Here is a 20,083-nt window from a genome sequence, read left to right as displayed (position 1 = left end):
ATTAAGGGCAGCCTGTTGCCGGCGTCCATTAGTGTTCACTGCAGAGTCAATCCTTCTTAGTCCAAACCGGTTTACTCTCGGAAAGTCTGTTCAGGATTGGAGCCCAGAAAGACCTCGGAGGGTGGCTGGGCCATCTCCAGAAGCGAGTCAAAGTACTGTGGAAATGTGCACGGCACGGGCAAAGGGCATCCCTCCTCGCCCTTCCCTCTCTCTCTCGCTCACCCCCACCCCTTCGCCTTAACCTCATCATTTTAAAAAATGAGTGATCAGTGACCCCGCGTGAACCCGAGGCAAAGGAAACTCTACCCTTAAATATGGTTCTGTGCCTCGTAGGTCGCAATCCGCTCCTTAAAAGTGCTCTAGAGACCCTTCTCTTCCCCAGCCCCCAATGCTCCCAGCTGCAGACTGGAAGGTGGACACTGGGGGAGGGAAATCCTCTTTTTCCTACCTCTCACGCCCCCCCACCTCCCCGTGCACGCGCGCGCTTCTTCGTTCGAGTTGACTTTGAACTCCTGGAAGTCTCTGGGACGGAGTGACCTGGCCTCTTTCGCCGGGACAACCAAACACAGCCGGCCGGGCCTTCTCCTTCGCTTCCCCTTCGGATCTGGAGCAGTGCCTTTTCTTCGGGCTCTTTGCTTCCTCTTGCTATCAGCATTCGCTCAGGATTGCCACACGCTTTCTCTTTTTTCTGTCTATGGCTCGGGACTCCCTGGCTCTATCTTGTTTATTTACTTATTTATTTTTTTTAAAAAAAACTTATTTTTAGCAGAGTGGACAGCAGACTTTCCCGTTGTTTCCTGCATACTGAGAGTGTTCACTCTTACAGTACTTTAATTAAATGTGTGTGCGCGCGTACAAAATGTACAAGAACATTATACATACAGGCACACACGGTTCTTTATTCTCCTTCCTCGTTTCTTTCTGTACTACCCCCCCCCCCCCCAATTACGAAGCTCCTTTCTGTTGCTCTGTTTTCGAAATAAATTCTCCTCGGGCCTTTTGATCGTTGGTCCTTCTCTTTCACTCCATCCGACTCCTCTCTTTCTGTCACTTAAGGCCTGGCCGCCTTGCTTTCCCCACCACCACCAGCAACGCCTTGAACTGCAAAGGCAACGAACCATTTTGGGTGAAACTTTAGTATCGGTAGGTAAGCGAGCCAGCCAGCCAGCCAGCAAGCTGGGATCGGGGCCCTTACACGGCGCTTAGCCTAACTTCTGGGCATGTCAAGTGTATTGCTTAGGATCGCAGCCTCAAGCCTGCAGAAGGCCTGAACTTCGCATCTCTTCCCACGTGCAGCTGGCGGCCTCCGTTCGGTCTAGCCTGCCCGTCTATCTTTCCCTCGCCTGTCTGTCTCTCTGTCCGTCCGTCCATCCTTCCATCCATCGGGCTCCTGTCTTGCGATCCCCTTAGTTTCCCCTCTTTTCTTCCTTTCTCTATGTCAAGCCTTCTTCCAGCTGCACCCGCTCCGATGCCCCCTGCTCTTGTCTCTCGCCGGACCGCCCGTCCGCCCCCCGCGCCCCGTCGGTCCGGCCGCCCTCCCCTCTCTGTCTCCCGCTCTCTCTCGCTCTCTCTCTCTCTCTCTCTCTCTGCTCTGCTCTGCTCTTGCTCGGCAGCGGAGCGGAGCGGAGTTTGGTGGAATCTCTCTGGTGACGTCACGCGGCTCCCCAGCCCAGGCAGGAGCCAGGCGAGAAGAGTGGAGAAGAGGGAACCGAGGGAAGAGTCCGAGCCAGGGAGAGGGTCCGCCCTGCGGGGGAGTTCCACCGATCCCGCCGCCGCGAATCCACCAGGAGCCCTCCCGCCCGCCTCCACCCCCGCCTTAGCCCCCTGGACAGAACCGAACGGAGGCAGCCTCAGCCGCAAGCCAGCCAGCCAGCCTGCCCGCCTGCCTGCCTCCTTGGGGACCTTCCCTGGGTTCCTACCGCTCCGTCCCAGCCTGGCCTTGCGGGGGCAGTTCGGGGTGCAGCGGCGGCGGCGGCGGCGGCGAGCGACCCCCGCGCTCCACCTCGTACCTCAAGCCCGGGGATTTGCTAAAAGTGTCCGAGGCGAGCAGCAAAAGGCAGGAGGAGATCAGGGAGCGGGGAGCCCAAGAGGAAGAAGGAGGAGAACGCGCGCCGGGGGTCGGGGCCGCCGCCGGAGCCGGTAAGCAACCCGAGAGAGGCCCGTCCGCGCCTTCGGCCCGGCCGGCGGTGTGAGATAATGCGAGTCTCCCAATTGGTTCCAGTTTGGGGCGACTCGTCCCGAGTGGTGATTTGTAGCGCTCGGGCCTGGGCGAGCGCAGCCCTGCAGTCTTGACTGCAGCTGGGCGCGGAGGGGGGGGGGGGTCGCCTGGGGGGGAGGCTTTCGAAAACCTGCTTTTCTGTTGCTTTCCCCTCCCCCCTGGTCAGCCCTTAGCGGGACTCCCACCCCATCCACCCCTCTTTAAACGAGAGGTTCTGATATTCCAGTCACCATGCAGAGAAAGAAAGAAAGAAAGAAAGAAAGAAAGAAAGAAAGAAAGAAAGAAAGAAAGAAAGAAAGAAAGAAAGAAAGAAAGAAAGAAAGAAAGAAAGAAAGAAAGAAAGAAAGAAAGAAAGAAAGATGTAGGGGAATGGAGGATACTGGGACCTGCTAGAGGCCCCTTTGAAATGGTGCCATTTTCAGATTTAAGTCTTTTCCCAATGAATTTCTCTTGCTCTGAGCTCCATCCAGTCTTGGAAGGTATCACCAATGCGGATTGCCAAGGAAGTATAATAAATAACCCTTGTCCAATAATCGGAGTAATAATAGTAAACATTGTAGTAATTGCCATCACTACTACTGTTATCATAGTTACTCCTTTTATGCTGTGCTACACTATATTGTAACCGAGCGTTGACAGTACACTAGATACAGATGACTAACTGGAGTGTGTTGGTATTTTATTTTATTTTTTTATTGTGTTTTATTTATCACAGACGGCACACGCCGGCACCTTTCGCCAGAGGCGTTTACTGCTTGTTTTCTCTACCCCCAGCTCCAACATTCAGGTTAGTTAGCCCGTTCTCCAAAAGCAGCATTGAATATAATTTTTCATGCTTCCTAATTTTTTTTTTTCTTTCTAAGAGAGAACATTTTTAAAGGCTTAGATTAATGAGGATAGGATGGTAAGAATGGTGTCTAGGGAAAGCTGGTATTTGCCGTGAAGTTTGTGGAAGTTCTTTTGCACACAAACCGAAAACTATCAGCGCACCTCCTGAGGGGGGGGGTCATTACACCTTTGCCCCCTGATATTTTATTCTTTCAGACAGGGACATTAATAGAAATAACTACACTCAGCACCTCCACTGTGACTTTTTAATTCCTGCATGCCTCCCTTGCCTTGCTTAACAAGTTTTTAATAAAGTCCGACGGTTTGGCCGCCGAAATCAATAAGTGGCAGTAAAGATTACCGGTGCATGAGTAAAATCTTTTGGATTGGGCCCTCGGTCAAATAAATACCAGTACAATTTCGTTTGTCGGTCACTTCCGGGGATGAAAAATAAAGAGACGAATTCCTCCAGATCCTGATTCCTAACTTCTAATCTTTGGTTTTCGGAGTATATATTACTACGTTAGGCGTCTCTGCTGCGAATTTTGCCACTCTGCTAAATTAAAGCCGACAACATAATATAAAATAAAACAGCGTAAAATAAGGCTCTACAATATATAGGTGTGCAAGGAGGCAAAGGAAGCAGATCTAGCTTTAACCCTGATCTCCCCCACCACCCAGATAATTTGTAGTAAATACTCTTGATTTGATCAATGGGATTACTTCCGTGCAAAGCAGGTTCCCGTCAGCGCCTCATATTAATACGAAGAAAAGCTTTACAGTATTTTATGAAAATTCCCTGCATTTTCCTTGTGCAGGCCTCTACATTTTCCCCTTCTGAATCCGTGGTCTATCGCTTACATTTATAATACATGATAAATATAAGCGCGAACACGAAGTTGGAAACGGAATCTTTAAGAATCGATTGATCATCTCCGTTTCCTTTCGGGTCAAAAATCGTGGTTCCCGCTCCGCCCCCCCCCGTTCTCCCCCCCCCCCCCCGCGCGCGCACAGCCACCTTAATTGACTTGCAATCCTTGGAAACAACTCCCTTCCATCTAGAAGAACCGGCCAGGGTTGTGTTGCCAAACCTATCCGTTCCTTTAAAAAACCCTGTGAAGCTTATAATCGAATAAATACTAATATCTATATGAACGTCAAAAGGACTTTTCAGAGTAAGAGGCTTTGGCGTCACCGATGTTTATCACTGGGTCTAAGCAGAATACCGCCCTGTCAGAATTTTGGAGAAGGTAGAAGAGAGGGGAAAATAAGTTGGATGTCTCAATTTGTTAAAATAAATTAGCCATCAAGACGGGCCTTCTGTCAGAGCGGCCGAATTTGTCATCCGAGGCTTGCCCTGACAAGAACCGGTTTAAGGACGCTCGGATGGAAATTAAGAGGCTTCTTAATTGCTTTGCCAAACAATTCTGCCACAATTTATATGCTAGGCCTTGTTATGGGAGGGCGTCTCTCTCCTCTACGCGGTGGCCCTTCGTCTTTGCTTCTCTCTGAGGCTCGGGATATAAATGAGGCGATCATAATTCGAATTGTAAGACTTGTGACGAGAAATAAGCATTCCGTGACCTTTCAGATCTGCCGGCCCGTCTCTGCGCTCACCTGGAAATGGGCAACCGGGTCTCATTTATTTCACTTGGGCCCGCTTAGGCTCCGCCGGCCGTTTATTCCAAAATAAGATAGCGATCCTAAAGATTATGGCTGCAGCACATACTGGGAAGTAAGTCTGGTGAAGTTCAGTTAGACATTTCCCCCTAAATAAAAAAATCCATGGATTGCATTCTGAGCTGAAAATAAATTGCATTGCATCCTCCATGTAAAATGGGCGTTTGAAAGGAAGAATATGCAGGATTTGGGTGGTATTATTATTATTATTATTATTATTATTATTATTATTATTATTATTATTATTATTATTATTATTATTATTATTATTATTATTATTATTATTATTATTACCACCACCATCGTGATCGAAGGAGAGGATTGTTTCCGTCTTGGTGATATTTCTTCATTTATGTATTTGTGTAAGGGACCTGTCGTTCCTAAAATCTTAGTCAGTTTCACAGACATGTCTTTATTTATCAGTTCCACACCGACTTCTAACCAGGATCTAAGGAACGATTAATAGTGAGCACCCGTGAACACACAGAAACAGGGGACATGGACTTTCGGGGTAGGGAGACAGAGAGTGAGAGAGAGATTACCCAAACGATGATGACATGCAAATTTTCCACCCAAATTATCATAAGTAAACATTTGAAGCCTGGACTAATAAAATCCCATCTGTGTTACTTCATATCGAGTTAGCAGAGAGCGCGGATAATGATTTTTGTAATATCTCCCGAACAGACATCTCAATCAGGCACTAATCCTGTGATTTCTCCTCCCTCCCCTCTTCCCCCCCCCCGCTCGCTTTATTTTTCAACCTTAGAATTACTAACACCCGGAGCTTCACAAAGTGGCCCCCAGAACGTGTCCGGCGATCGGCCTTCCTTAGGACCAAGAGGGAAAGGGCTCCCCATTTGGTCAAAGAAAAGGGGGTGGGTGGGCAAACCTCCCTCCTGTTCTCCGCGCGAGCGAGCGCGCCCCCATCAAGTCCAATGCACACACCAGCGAACTTTTCCTGAGGATGTTCAAACACCAGCCAGGTTCTTCAGACAGTAATCCGCTGGAGATCGGCTCGGTATATTTTAGACACACCAAGGGAGCGTCTCCGGTCGGGCCTGCCTTGGCACTTTCTCTCTCGGGCTACAGAAGGCCAGGGGACTCCGGCTGGCACAGCCTCCCTCCGTCTTGTGATCTGGCGGGCCTCGTCTCTCACGTTAAGGGTCTTGTGACAGAGTTGTGCTCAGAGAAGGCTGCTTCTCACTGCCGGAAACCCATTGTTCAAGAGTATGTTTGGTTTCCTTTCGGGACCACACCTGTGCCCTTGTTGGATCCTGATTACTCTCCACCAGTCGGCTAGATCCATCTTAATAGGTTAGGAGAAGAGAGTGGCGGACCAGTACATCCCAGGAAACCCCCTCCCCCGTTATGTAAATTACGGCAATTTTTCAGAGCTCGAGGCAGACAAAGAGGAATGACTTCCTAAGCTCTTTTGACTCAAAGCGGCAGCCCCTGGGTTCCTTCCCACGTCTAGGGGCGCCTCTCACTCGGCGTAGGCCCGGAAATTAACTCCCTGGCGCTCGCCCTGTGTTTCCTCGGAAGTAAGGCCCATTGGCTCTGATGGGACTTGTTCCCAGGGAAGTGCACAGCTTTACGCCCGCAACTTCTAAGACTGATTTTCCCACTGAGGTGTAAAGGAGGACCCATTTAGGATCAGGACACCGGAAGTCGAGGTGGAATTCATGTTGTCGGACCTCTAGGAGAATGGCTTTGAGAAGCAGGGGAGGATTGTGCGGTCCATGCTTAGGGAGAAGTGTCGAAGACCATGTGCTTAGTAAAGGTCTGGTTAATTACGATCCCATACTAGTTAGCCTAAATGAACGTTGGCTGTTTTTGCAAGGGGAGAAAGAGAAGCTTCATTTCTAAGGCGTTTTAATTAAGCAGTATTTAATTAAGAGTGGTTTTTTTCCCCTTACGTCTCCTGGGCAAGGTCGGAGACACGGCCATTAAAAACAACAACATTATTTTCTGTTTATTTTTTGCCCTCCCCTATTTTTTTTAAAAAAGCCAAAACAAGGGAAATCCAGGTTGCTTTCCCCTTCACTCTTAATAATTTGTGAATTGAGATAGTTTTGTCAAGTGAGAAATATCCCTGGAGGCCATGCACATTAGACAGATTCTAAGTCTCCGATACTGCAAATGAAATTATATTCTTTCCATCGGAATAATAATAATGATCATGATAACGACAGCAACCATATTAATAGCAACAATAATAACAACAGATATTTTCTCAGGACTGTATGGAATCATCCATATTTAGCCTTTATAACATCGGATCAAAATGCAAGACAGAGAAAATCCGGATATCCAGGAGTCGTGTTACTTGGGGGTGGGGGGACGACCCAAATCACCTTCCTATTAAGCGAACTTCAAGGGTTGAAGGCGAGTTCTTTACATGGAATTTAAACAGGTAGCTTCGTTGGGTTGAGAATTCGCAATGGAAATATCAGTAGGGATCGCCTTCAGTTTCTGCTTTTAGCTGTTTAGGGACAAAAGAGAGGGACAAAAGGGATCCTGCACTCGTTTGCTCGAAAGTGTCACAGATCCAAGCCACATTCCTTTCACTAAACACCTGTCACCATTTCACCTTCTTGCGGGCTGGAAAGAGCAGGAGGTGGCTGGCATCTGTCTGTCTGTTTGTCTGTTTGTTTGTTTGTTTGTTTCCTTAAAGCCCTCTTATTTATTTATTTTTACATCTTCTCCAGCAGAAGCTGAGGTTGTTGTCTTGTGCATCAGCTTTTATTTGCCTGCTCTCCTAAAGTCCCTCCCTCTAATGTTTTGCAGGTAACGGGTTATGGAGTCCAGCTGTCGTAAACTTGTATCGGCATGTGTTCAGCTAGGTAAGAGAGATTTCCAATCGATTTGTGCGCTTGAAAGAAACGATCTACGTCCTTACGCCGACGCCGAGTTCTGTGTTGTTTTGTTGTCTGAAAAACCTGTTAGTGAGGACCCGGATGCCGGTGCTGGGTACAAAGACCTCCACCAAGGCAGTGCTTGTAAGCGAGGGAAACCCGACCAAAGGGCAAGCCCGCCTTTCCCGGCACCCAGAGCGAGTAGGAAGATCGGCCCACGCACCCTGGGTGGGTCTCTGCCGATTGTCACGTTACTTAAAGAGTGATCATTTAAGTGTCCTACACTTGTGTGTTAGCCACTATGAGGAGCTCAGAACGGGAAGAAAAATTCCTCTCTTCCAAATCCCCCCCCCCCCAAAAAATAAAAACAAAACCAGGGCACCTGATGTTTAGAGGGTCTTGTTGAATCCGGTGTTTTGTCTCTTACCTAAAGATCCGTAAAGCTGAGGGCAAACATTGGCTTGGTTAACGAAGACCTGGGGAGAGGGAGGGGGAGGGAGGATGGAACTGCTTGGGGCCCCCAAGGCTGGAGAAAGGTTTCATGCCCCCCCCCAGTGTGACAACAGCTTGCTTGCTTTCAGCCTCTCTCCGTCCGAACTTACTTCCTCTCCTCCCTTCTCTGTCCCACTCCTTTTTATCTTCTCGCCTTCTCTTCTCGATCTTTCCTTCTCCTCCTCCTCCTCCTGAACCACGGACCTACTTCTTCTCTCCCGACCCCCCCACCCCCTCTTTAGGGGTCCAACCTTCTGCTGTCGAATGTCTTTTCTCCAAAGATACTGAGCTTAAAAAGGGGGAATTCAATGATTCTCCAGAGAACAGGAAAGAGGCTTCGGGCAGCAAATTGTTCGGCAGGCAACACCCCACCTCCAATGGTGAGTCTCCGCTTACTCTTTTCTGGTCAGCTTCCCACCCGGATCGGCACCTTATTTTCCGAGGGCAATTCCCCCCCCCCGGCCCGCGCCCCCTCTTTCCCCTGATGCCTAGGAAGGGCGAGAGGGCTGTGATCTCACACCGCGGAGGTCAAGAGAGCGGCCTGTCCTCCCTCGACAATAATGGAACCCGGTTGCGTTCGTGAGGCTACCGTCACGCGGTGGGGAGGGGGGGTTATTGTGTGTGAGAGCCTGGGGGGGGGAAAGGGGGAAGCTTCTGCTCTGCCTTCGAAAGCTTTCTCTCGCACTTGTCTTCTTCGAGCGACCCTCCATCCTTCCTCCCTGTTGTTCTGTCCTGGCCTTTGATACGCGGCGCTGACCTAAATTCAGTACAACAGCGCCCTCTGCTGTTCAGGTTTATGGGCCGCGGTGGGGGAGGAATACGGAAATATTTATTTGCCCAAGTTAATTTCATTCGGGTTTCGAGAAACTACCGTATTGAGTGTCGTGGCGTCTTTAAGACGCACATGTTTACTTCAGAGTGAGCTTTCTGGCATTCCAATCTACTTCTTCAGACACAGCGCCCCGAAGCATTGACGCGGCTGAAGACCTGGATTGTGATTCACGAAAGCTCCTGCTGATATAAGCATGTGAGTCCTAAAAGTGCCACCATACTTCCATTTTTGCTTTTGGATGAAAGGAAACTAAGATGGTGACTTCTCTGGAAATCATTGTATTGGGTGTACAAGTATATTTATTTGCCCGTAGCTTAGTAAAGTTAGAGGTCAACAGCAGGCAGAGAGCACGTGCCCTTTTTATTTTTTTAAACAGGGAACACAGAAATTCTCCCTGCAGTAAAAGAAGGTGCTACCACCTAAGAGGTAAAAGAGTAACGTCACGGAACATCAGAAACTTAGGGGAAATGGACAAAAAAAAAGGACAACGTTCAAAAACATGGTCTTTGGGTTCCCGTGTGCGTCTCTTTTTCAGCCCTGTTCCGCGTATCTTAAAGACTAGCTGCTTCGTCAGATCTGTGAAATATTAGCTGAATAGTCAAATACTCCGGTAAGGTTCTATGTATCTGGTGAAGTGGGGCTACAGTCCTTGAAAACTTAAGCCAGATAAAACGTTTTCGTCTCAAATATGCCGCATTTATTCTTGGCTGTTTCTGATGGGACGCATTAATAGATTCATCGCTCACATATTGTACGGTGCAGCAAATGCTGTTGAGTTTGACTTGTTTCCCAATATGGATGGCTCCCGAAATGACTCTCTAGTTCCTGATCCAAAATGCGATTCAGTAGCATTGACGTGTCGGGTCTGCCTTTCCCCACATCCCCCCCACCCCTAAGGAAAGTGTGTTTGTTATCTGATGAGCAGAAATGCCATGAATGTTTCTGAACACCCCCAAATAAGGTCAGCGATTTACTCCAAGAATTCGTTTTCTGGAAGAAGAAGAAGGAAAAAAATGGTGCGTTCTGAAATATAGTAGTGCTGGTACGGATTGCAAGTAACGGTTTTTCCAAATGGTAACGGTCTCTTGGGCTCAATGGGCCCTCCGACCTGCTAAGAAAATATAAGAGTGCCGCTCAGGTTACTTTTTAAATGTATAAACAGACGGTACTTGGAGAATATGATGACTAGGGCTTAGTTCAAAACCCTTGTGACATACGGCTGTCCAGCTGACTTTACTGAGGCTATGGGAAATGGTTCTCTCCTCTACCCACCCCTCAGCCTTCCGCGATCCCTCTCGCGCAAGCGCACTTACTGCGACCGTATGTGTCCAGGTATGGACCTGAAGCCCCGAAAGTGCGTTCTGGGCCTCTGAGGAAATGCGTTGTGTCTTCCCGAAGGCTGACGCTGTAACCTGTCAGCCTCCAAGGTATCACAGGTCTCTTTTATTCTAAGAGGCCTGCGCTGTTCGAGCGTCCGCATTGCTTAGCCTGGGCGACCCTATGACAGGTCGTTTGCTACGGGAGCTGAACGGGAAGGAGGAAGATTCTTTAGAAACTTTGAAGGGGGAGAAAGAAAAGGAAAGGGGGGGAAAAAACCACGTCCACGATTACTGCTAGATGCCGTGAGACTCAAGGGGGATGATTTTCCATTAGGTCGACCTAAAGTGGCACACTTCCAAAACAACCCTGGCTGTTATTGGGATGCAGTTCAAGAAAAAAAAATCAGGAAAAGGCCGCACGGTCGTGGAAACCATACAAATGCAGGAGCAGGTGATGACCAGTGGGGATAGTGCTTCCGGTGCTTTCAGAAACTTGTGCAGAATTTTTGGCATTTCGTGGGTGCCAAGATGGCCCTCGTCCCGCCCTATAGGGTTTGTGAAAGTCAATCAAGGGGGGAGAGGGAGAGGCGATTTGGGAAGGTGTGGGGTTTGGACTAAGAGAGAAAAATGCTCGTGTTTTTATTTGGAAGCCAAACGGCTTTGCTCCGTGGTGGCGTGTCCGTCAGTAAAGGGAACAGCGATTTTCCCAACCAGCAAAATCTGAACAGGAAGGCGTTGAACACCCTCCGTGAAGAGAAGTAATGGCTTCGGGCCGCCGCTCATTTTCAGCCTGTTTTAATCGGGTGAGAACCGGGACGACGACAAAAAGAGGGTTCGGTTCTCTGCAGGCCGTTCCGGTTCAGGATCCCTTGATCTTCTGCTGATGTGTTTTGGCTCCGCCACGAGCTGCCGATCCTTGGTTGCGGTGCCTTGATTTGGAATAACCAGCTTCTCGCCATTCATTCTAATGGCTAAATGAGGCCAGAATCGCCCGTCCTTAAGAAGAGGTGAGGGAAATCCCTCCTGTGCTGCTCAACCCAAGGGGCAGCCTGTTTAGGAACAATTAATCAGCCCTCCGTCATGCCGAGATGCTCTGGACGGTCAATTGCACTGACCTCGGTGGCCCTGACTCGGCATTAAGCGAGGGGGGGTCAGAAATGGGAGCAAAAATGGCTACCCAGTGTAGTGTGGTGGGTAGGATGGCGGATTAGGACTCTGGAGACGAAGGTTCGAACCTGCCCTTGGCTACCGAAACCCACTGGCGGCGTGGAACTGGCATAACCACTCCTTAAATATCTCACTTACCTTGAAAGCCCTATTAGGGTCGCTATAGGTCGGGTAATACTTGAGGGCACACAACTAACAGAAATGGGAAGCATTCATACCTGCTCTGTTCCCTTTTTATTTCTCAATAATAATAATAATAATAATAATAATAATAATAATAATAATAATAATAATAATAATAATAATAATAAATGTGCCATCAAGTCAGTTCTGACTTATAGCAAGCCTTTTCAGGCTTTTCTAGATAGAGTGTACTCACATTTCCCATTCCCTTCTTCTGGGGGGGCACCTTGGGATTGTGCAGCTTACCTAAGGCCACCCAGGCTTGCTCTGCTCGCAGGAGGCCCAGTGGGGAATCAAACTCCCAACCTCTGGCTCTGCAGCAAATACCTAAACCACTGGTCTATCCAGCCAGCTGGTCTCTCCTTACTGAGAAACAAATGCCTGTTTTCCTAATCATTCATTAAGAGCCTGGGGTTTTGTACCTACATGTTACATTTCCTGCCCTGCACAACATCCATAGGTCTGCTTCTCACTCCGCTCCAATCAGCAGGCAAATTGCTATGTCAACACTGGAGGGCCATTGTTTTGTTTCAAAATCACTTAAGTCTCAGCATTAAGGCTGTAGCGAGGCAATGCTACACCTTTTTATTCAGAAATAAGTCCCATTGAGTTCAATGGGGCATACCCCCTGGGAGTGGGTATAGTGTTGTTGCTTAAAAACAGTGAAAGAGAGCAGAACAAAATCAACTTCAATTCAGGGATTCTGTCTCTATGTTTGTATAAAGTTGGTAAGGGAAGCTGGAAGTTTAAGACATTGGCATTCATGGTATGTTAATATAACAGTGAAATACTGGCTTTTGGCAGAAGAATTCCTAAACAGCAACAGACTTCAAAGGCCACCGGGCTGGTAGACTAATAGCAGAAGATGGTAGAACTTGCAGTCCAGTCCTTCAGAACAGAGAGTTGCCCAACCTGGAGCCCTCCCTTTGTTTTGGACATTATCTAACATCTGCCCTAGCAAGCAGGCCCAATGGTCAGGTATGATGGAAACTCTAATTCAAAACATCTGTAGGGCGACATGCCCTGGAAGACCAGAGTGATCCATCTGAAATCAATGTGTTGAAAAGTTCTGCTGATTCCCAAAGGAGAGTTGACTGGAGCCTGCAAAGCCTTTTCACTTAAATCAATGGGACATTGACAGCACTATGTTTTGCATGGATCTTACCCTTGTACCAGCTCATCTCCTCATACTTTGGATAGAAGATAGCTTGACAAATGTTTGTCCTTGTCATGTGCCTTCAGCTTGCAACCGAAGTACAGTGATCCTAACAGAGCTTTCAAGATAGTTGAGATATTTAAAGGTTGGGGTTTTTTTTTCAATCCCCTAGTGGTAGAGGGATGATATGAACCCAGGCCTCCTGAGTCCCCGTCCTTTACTCTGTCCACTAGACCACACTGAGTACCCTCAAATAGCTAAATACTGCTGTACAGTAGGTACAGCAGGCAACATCGTTGTTTCCAAATTCCTGTCCACATCCAATTATCCTTCTGACAGAAAAATCCAATTGATTGGACTTTTCTGACTTGAAACATTCCAAAAACAAGTCCCACTGAATTTGCTTTCCCCTTACTTCTGAGTAAATGTGCAAAGGATTTTTTTTACTTTAGGCAGCTGTGGACCCCATAATAGAAACTTGCCGTTTCAGTGGGCCATCAGCCTGGTGTGCTTGAGGAGCGCTGCTCATTTCAACGGAATCTTCAGGATGACACAAGTGCCCCTGGAATGAATGGGGATCGTTTCTGTTCAGGTTTTCAACCCATTGCCTACAATTTCCAAAGGGGCGTCTGTTTTCCTTCCATCTCTCCTCATGTTGCTTGCAAAGTTCAAGGCAAAACTTGTGTGCCTTTTCTCCTTTTTTAAATCACTAAATTATCATTGCTAAGGTAGGATAGCCTAAAATTTAGTCTGATTGATTGATTGATTGATTGATTGATTGATTGATTGATTGATTGATTGATTGATTGATTGATTGATTCCTTCCTTCCTTCCTTCCTTCCTTCCTTCCTTCCTTCCTTCCTTCCTTCCTTCCTTCCTTCCTTCCTTCCTTCCTTCCTTCCTTCCTTGTTTGGTTGTTTAAAATGGCAACAAAAATGGGTCCCTCAACTTGCTGTCAAAGTGAACATCATTCTAGTTGTTGGGAAAATATAAAGCTGGTCTCCAAATAAGAGCAAAATATAAAGTTCTCTTTTTAAAAAACTCAAGTTGCAATTCTATACATTCTTACCCGCACGTACCTCCAAATGGACTCATGGGGTTTACTTCTGAATAGAGATGAACAGGGCCCTGCTGCAGAATTCCTCAGAATATCATTTGCTATCTGATAAGGTCATTTGGAGGTCCTGAAAGCTTGCCCACATTTTTGGGGCATCATTTATGTGGTCCAAATAAAGGCATCACCATAGCCTAGTGGGAAAAAAATGATGAACCAGGACCCAGGAGACCTCTGTTCAAATCCCCCTTTGGCGATGGAAATTCACTGGGTTGCGGGGGGGGGGGGGGGAGCTGTGGGAATGATAAAACCACTCCTTAACTACCTCACATGCCTTGAAAACCCTATTCAGGTCACTATAAGTGGGATGTGAGTTGACAGCACACAACATATACTATAGAAGTGTTGCCAGTGGTATCATCATCATCATGATTAACAAAAAACAAACACAACATGAATTTTGGGAAATTTCCTACAGCCTTAAACAAACAAATCATATAGAGGCCTGGTTTGAATCCACTGTTCGTATATATTGAGCATATACTTAGTATCTCCGTTAGACAGCAACAAAACTGGCCAGTAACATGTTTCAGTTCCTTGAACCCCAACCCTTTGGTTACAACAATCCCCATAGTACATTCTCTCTCGGAAGTCCTACTGACTTCATCGGGGCTTGTTGCTGAGAGCAGGATTGAAGCCTTAAGCAAGCTCTTCAGGCAAGATCCATTTCAGTTACAGTATTACAATGTTCTAGTGCATTATGCTGGATTCCTACATGTGCTTTGGCAATACAGCCAGGGAGCACTGCAGAATTTTATGGGATTGGTCCGAGGCTTTGTGTGCCACCTAAATGTCGTAAAGTTGGACAAGCCAGGTATAGGACTGGTTGGCGTTTGCCTAAATATAAACTGGCACCAATCAGGATGAGGAAAACAATGCACCATCCAGCTGATTTCAACTTAAAATGGTTACCCTTTCTTGGGTTTTCCAGGCGTGGAGTAATCAGAAATGGTTTACCATGTCCTTTAACATCCAACAAGCCCATGTGGGGGAGGGGAGGGGAGGGGAATATCAGTTTTTAAACTTTGATGCAAAAAATGCTTAAGATCATGTGCAACTAAGCAGAGAAAGCAAAAGGAAATTGGAAACATTTAGGCAATTAATCCGTCAGATTAATAGATTTTAAACATTTTTGATTGGCTAAAAAAATCAATGGGCATCAGTTTTTCATTGTATTTGGATTTACAACAGCTAGTTGGGGGAGGAACTTCCCAGGAGAAGGAAGAAGGAAATACCTAGTCAAAGAGAATGCCCCTGCCTGCCCCACCTAATTGCCACCCAAACTGCAACATATGCTTTTTTTAAAAAAAAGTATGGAACTGTTAAGAAAATAAAAGCATCCATGCTGGGCCACAACCAAGGCCTACCAAGGACCAAATATTGTTCACAGTGTGGCCAATCACTCTCCAAAGGATAGCCCATTCTGCTACTGTTCCCCACTCTTGTGGTCCCTTGTCTACTGTATAGAGAGGCACACGGCTCTGATGCTGAAAGTACTCAATAAATGGTAATATATTCACCATGACAAGGATGTAGCCAATATAATAGTCTTCTTCTCATCAAGCCATCACAATCAGTAGCCTTTACTCATCTTGTGATGGCTAGGTTTTCCTACTTACTTACTTACTTACTTACTTACTTACTTACTTACTTACTTACTTACTTACTTACTTACTTACTTACTTACTTACTTACTTACTTACTTACTTACTTACTTACTTACTTACTTACTTACTTACTTATTCATTGATCCATATATATATCCTGCTTTTCACTTTTCTTTCTTATGGTACCCAAGGCAACTTACAATACATAACTTTTTTTTAACAAAGGTGAAGTTAAAATTCAATACCTCACACTATTAACATAAGCTGAAATACTGTAGATTTACAAAGGATCAGCCATGGTTTCATGATACAGCAAGTTGGCAAAATTAAAGAGGGCAAAATATTGTGGCACATTTGTTGTTGTAGTTTAGTTGTTGAGTCTCCTGACCCCATAGACCAGAGCACGCTAGGCCCTCCTGCCTTCCACTGCCTCCCGGAGTTTGGTCAAATTCATGTTGGTAGTTTCAATGACACTGTCCAACCATCTTGTCCTCTGTTGTCCCCTTCTCCTCTTGCCTTCACACTTTCCCAACATCAGGGGCTTTTCGAGGAAGTCTTCTCTTCTCATGAGATGGCCAAAGTACTGTAGTCTCAGCTTGTGTGTAAGCTTTTGCTGATCAAAATCCATTTCTTCAGCTACGTTTTTCTGAAGAGGTGAATTTTGGTCTACAAAAGCCCACATTGAGATGAATTTGCTTGTTTTTAAATGCCACAATATTTTGTCCTTATTTTTTCTTCCTTCTTTTCCCTTTTAATTTTGTTGATTATATCATTACAATGGGCACTGAATTTAAAAAGTTTTAAAGCTATTTTTAAAACACAACCAGAAAAAAAGAGAAATACAATACTGTATGTCCCATGAAGTGGCTTTGATCCCATATACAAATATATGCAATTTTAACTTCTGTTTTAGCAAAAACAGAGCATTGATTGACCAGGATTTATTTCTCTGATTGCGTGAGACCCATGTAAATTTTTTTAAAGGCAAAGTACATAAAGCACCTTTACATCCCATTGAACTCAGTGGGAGAGTGGATCATATCTAACCACATCTCTCATTAAAATCCCTAGAATCTGTAACCAGAACATACACTTGTCCAGTAGGATGTAAGGTAAAAGTAAAGGTTCCATGTGACAATTTTTGTCCAGTCGTGTTCGACTCTAGGGGGTGGTGCTCATCCCTGTTTCCAAGCCATCGAGCCAGCGTTTTGCCTGAAGACAATCTTCTGTGGTCACATGGCCAGTGCGACTTAGACACGGAATGCTGTTACCTTCCCACCGAGGTGGTCCCTATTTATCTACTTGCATTTGCATGCTTTCGAACCGCTAGGTTGGTGGGAGCTGGGACAAGCGATGGGAGGGCGCTCACTCCGTCGCATGGATTCCATCTTACGACTGCTTGGTCTTCTGACCCTGCAGCACAGGCTTCTGCGGTTTAGCCCACAGCGCCACCACATCCTTCCCAGTAGGAGGTATGACATAGTAAATTCAATGGGATTGCTTCCAAATTAGCATGCACTGAACAGTGAGCTGAATAGGTTTTAAATCAAGGTGAAAAGTATTTTAACTTCATAGGGTTGTGAGGATAAAGTAGGGAGGGCAAGAGCCATGGATGTGGTGTTGAGTTCACTGCAAAAGAGGCTGGACATAACCAGTGTACAAAACTCTACATATACTTACCTGGTAGTATATCCCATCAACCTCAATGGTGCTTGCTTCTGAGTAGATATGGATGAAAGAGCACTCACTTTGCAATCCTATGCATGTGTCTGTAGAAGTAAATCTCATTGTCCATGGGATTTCTTCCTAGTTAATTGACTTCGGATTGCAGGTGTACATTCTGAATGACATCAAACCCAGCTCCTTGTAGGAAGCTATAAAGCTCTTGAATTGTTTTGAAGCCATCCTCAGGTCAAATGAACATAAAGTAATATAGTGCAGCTAATGAGTCATCTTATGTATGTATATTCAGTAATAACCCCCCAAACTTCGATGGGTCTTAACTCCCAGAGAAGTATGTATAGGATTGCAAACCTGAACCAATAAAGCTACAGTCCTAGACACAATGGTTGCTAATGGAATAAGAACTGTCATCCTCTGAATACTTATTGTTATCCGTGAAACCATAAGAATCACCTTCAGACTCTTTCTCATAGGACCCAATTTGAACCAGGTGACTTCTTTGTATTCAGGGCAAGGTACATCTTCACAATTATATGAACAGTCAAGAAGCAAGTGCTTTTAGCCATATGCCAAGTACACTCAGAGATTGCATGCACTCTTGGTGTGTTGCTTGATCTCTGGATTTCCATGCAGAATAGGGTACCTAATGGTCAAATGCCACACATCGCTCTAGAAATTGGGGGGGGGGGAGGGATAAACAATGTGCTCAGAAGGGCTTCATAATAAAGCAAAGAAGAAAATGCATGGTGTTATTGAAGAAAAATCAGATCAGTTTCATACCAAGTAAATAAATCGACAACAAGAAAGCAAGTTAACAAGAGCATAAGGTTTGACAACACAGTGCATAGTGTTTATGCCACCAAGGAATTCCAACTATCTGCTCCCCTCCCAACCACACCCTGGTAAGCTTTCCCAAGCATAGGTAGGCTATAATCCCAAAAATATTTAATACTATATAATACTTCAGCCCCACTGAGATCTGTAGGGTTTGTTCTTAGGTATCTGTACTTGAGAGTATGCTTTTAGTTATTTGTTACATTTCTAAATTACCTTTCCCCCAGTAAGCTCAAAGTAGCTTTCTTTCATGTTTCTCTTCCTGACTTCATCCTCACAAAATCCCTGTGAACTAGATATCCTGAGAATAAGTGAGCGGTCCAAAGTGGGCTCCATGGCTCAAAAAGGATTTTACCCTTTTTTACCCCAAATCCCCATCCCTTTGACTAACCACTCTAAACTCAGGGTTGCTCACTCCAGAGTAACCAAACTAAGATGGGCCAAATCCAGGCAGGATTTATATTTAAAAGATGTGGATTTCACCAGAGTAGAATATACTTGAGTCAATGTGGAGAAAGGGAACCACTTCCTTCTTAGCTTCTAAAGCAGTTGAGACTAAAAGATGCAAAATATGAATAAGAGAAAGCTTGTGTGTGGCTGAAGAGGGGAAAAAATCAATAATCGTAACTCGTAGTTTTGGTTTCTGGCTTCCTTTTGCCATTTTTGTGTCAGGATACTTGAGCTGAGATCCCAAAACAATCATAAAGATACTCTCTTTGGAAAATGTCCAGTTGAACTCAGTGAGACTTGCTTCCAATAAAATTGGTAGTGTCTTGTAGGAGATTGTCATAGGATGAGCAAGTGGATGGGTGAGAGCCACTATCCAGCAAACCATGCATATTTTAAGCTTTGCAGATTCTGATGTGTGCATTTCCCCAATGTTTTGTTTTCCTCTTCACTGGTTAGTTCAGGGAAGCCATTTCTATCAGTATATGACTCTTCATTAATAAGGCATAAATAATCTTTTCAAATACTACTGATGTTTTAGACCAGATAAATCCTTTTTAATACACCAAGGTGAAGGCATGTATACCAAGGCTAGCAGTAGATTACTTCTTCCACGCACACACCATCACTCCTTTTCTAGCCGCAAATGGATCTCTTCCCATCACCTCTTGGATGCTTCTGAGAACAGTATAACTTTGTTTTATGTTGTGGAGTGGTGGGGAGAGAGTAAAAAAAAAAAGCTGTTGTACCATTTCCACCCCCACCCCCAGTTCTCATAAGGTGGCTGGTGACTGGTCCACTTGTTACTGGAAGACCGGTCCAACCAGAAATGGAATGTTTGGGAAGAGAACTTAATTATATCCTTCATTTGGGTGCTATTGCCACTGAGAATGCATTTTTTAACTTTTGTGCCAATGGTGGGAAGCCGGGGAGGTAAAGCCGAAAATGAGACAGAGCTATTTGTATGGGCAAAAAGGTTGGGAGATTGATTTGAACCGTGGTAGTGGTGGTGGTGAATGTTCTTCTAGTGATACAAACAAGAACATGCCACATAAGAAATACAGAGAGAGACAGAAAGAGAAAGAGATGGATACATATTGTAAATGATTGATGGGGATGAACAAATGCTAAAGAACATTAGATGCAGACAAAAAATGTGAAATATGCATTGTTTACAGAGAACATATGATTGTGATTGTAAACCAAAATGTTGTTACATGAAATTATTATTATTATATGTTAAGTAAATTACAATTTAATTCTTGTTGAGTTGTACTGGAGAAATCATATGAAACAAAATGCAGCAGAACACTAAATGAAATAGCAGGAGTGTGGCTACTATTGTTGTTGTTGTTGTTGTTGTTGTTGTTGTTGTTGTTGTTGTTGTTGTTGTTGTTGTTACTACAGACACAGTCAATCAACATTATAAAAACATTGACAGATATTTTATAACAGATATAAGTTTTAGCCAAAAAAACCCTAAGTATATGTCAGATATTGGCGTTATGTTCCTATACTGTATATTGCAGGTTTTTGTAGCTCTGATGGTGTTATTTATGAGATATTATTATTATTATTATTATTATTATTATTATTATTATTATTATTATTATTATTATTATTATTATTATTATTATTATTATTATTATTATTATTATTATTATT

The 20,083-nt window shown here is 45.1% G+C and overlaps 1 protein-coding gene across 3 annotated transcripts in view; it reads left to right on the top strand.

The window, feature by feature from the left end:
- Nucleotides 1-1,600: 1,600 nt before the first annotated feature.
- PITX2 (paired like homeodomain 2) overlaps nucleotides 1,601-20,083 on the top strand; it is a 40,881-nt gene continuing 22,398 nt past the window's right edge. Inside the window, exons 1-3 of one of the 3 annotated variants that reach the window (XM_073001808.2) lie at nucleotides 1,601-2,139; nucleotides 7,517-7,572; nucleotides 8,358-8,456. In XM_073001808.2, coding sequence (XP_072857909.1) covers nucleotides 7,527-7,572; nucleotides 8,358-8,456 — 145 coding nt within the window. In that variant the 5' untranslated portion in view covers nucleotides 1,601-2,139; nucleotides 7,517-7,526. Of the gene's footprint in view, nucleotides 2,140-7,516; nucleotides 7,573-8,318; nucleotides 8,457-20,083 lie in introns of all 3 variants that reach the window. The other 2 variants (XM_073001806.2, XM_073001809.2) reach the window with 2 other exon arrangements.

Source organism: Pogona vitticeps, chromosome 5, assembly GCF_051106095.1.
Source record: "Pogona vitticeps strain Pit_001003342236 chromosome 5, PviZW2.1, whole genome shotgun sequence".
NCBI classification, from domain to species: domain Eukaryota; kingdom Metazoa; phylum Chordata; class Lepidosauria; order Squamata; family Agamidae; genus Pogona; species Pogona vitticeps.
This window is presented reverse-complemented; position numbering and strand designations above follow the sequence as displayed.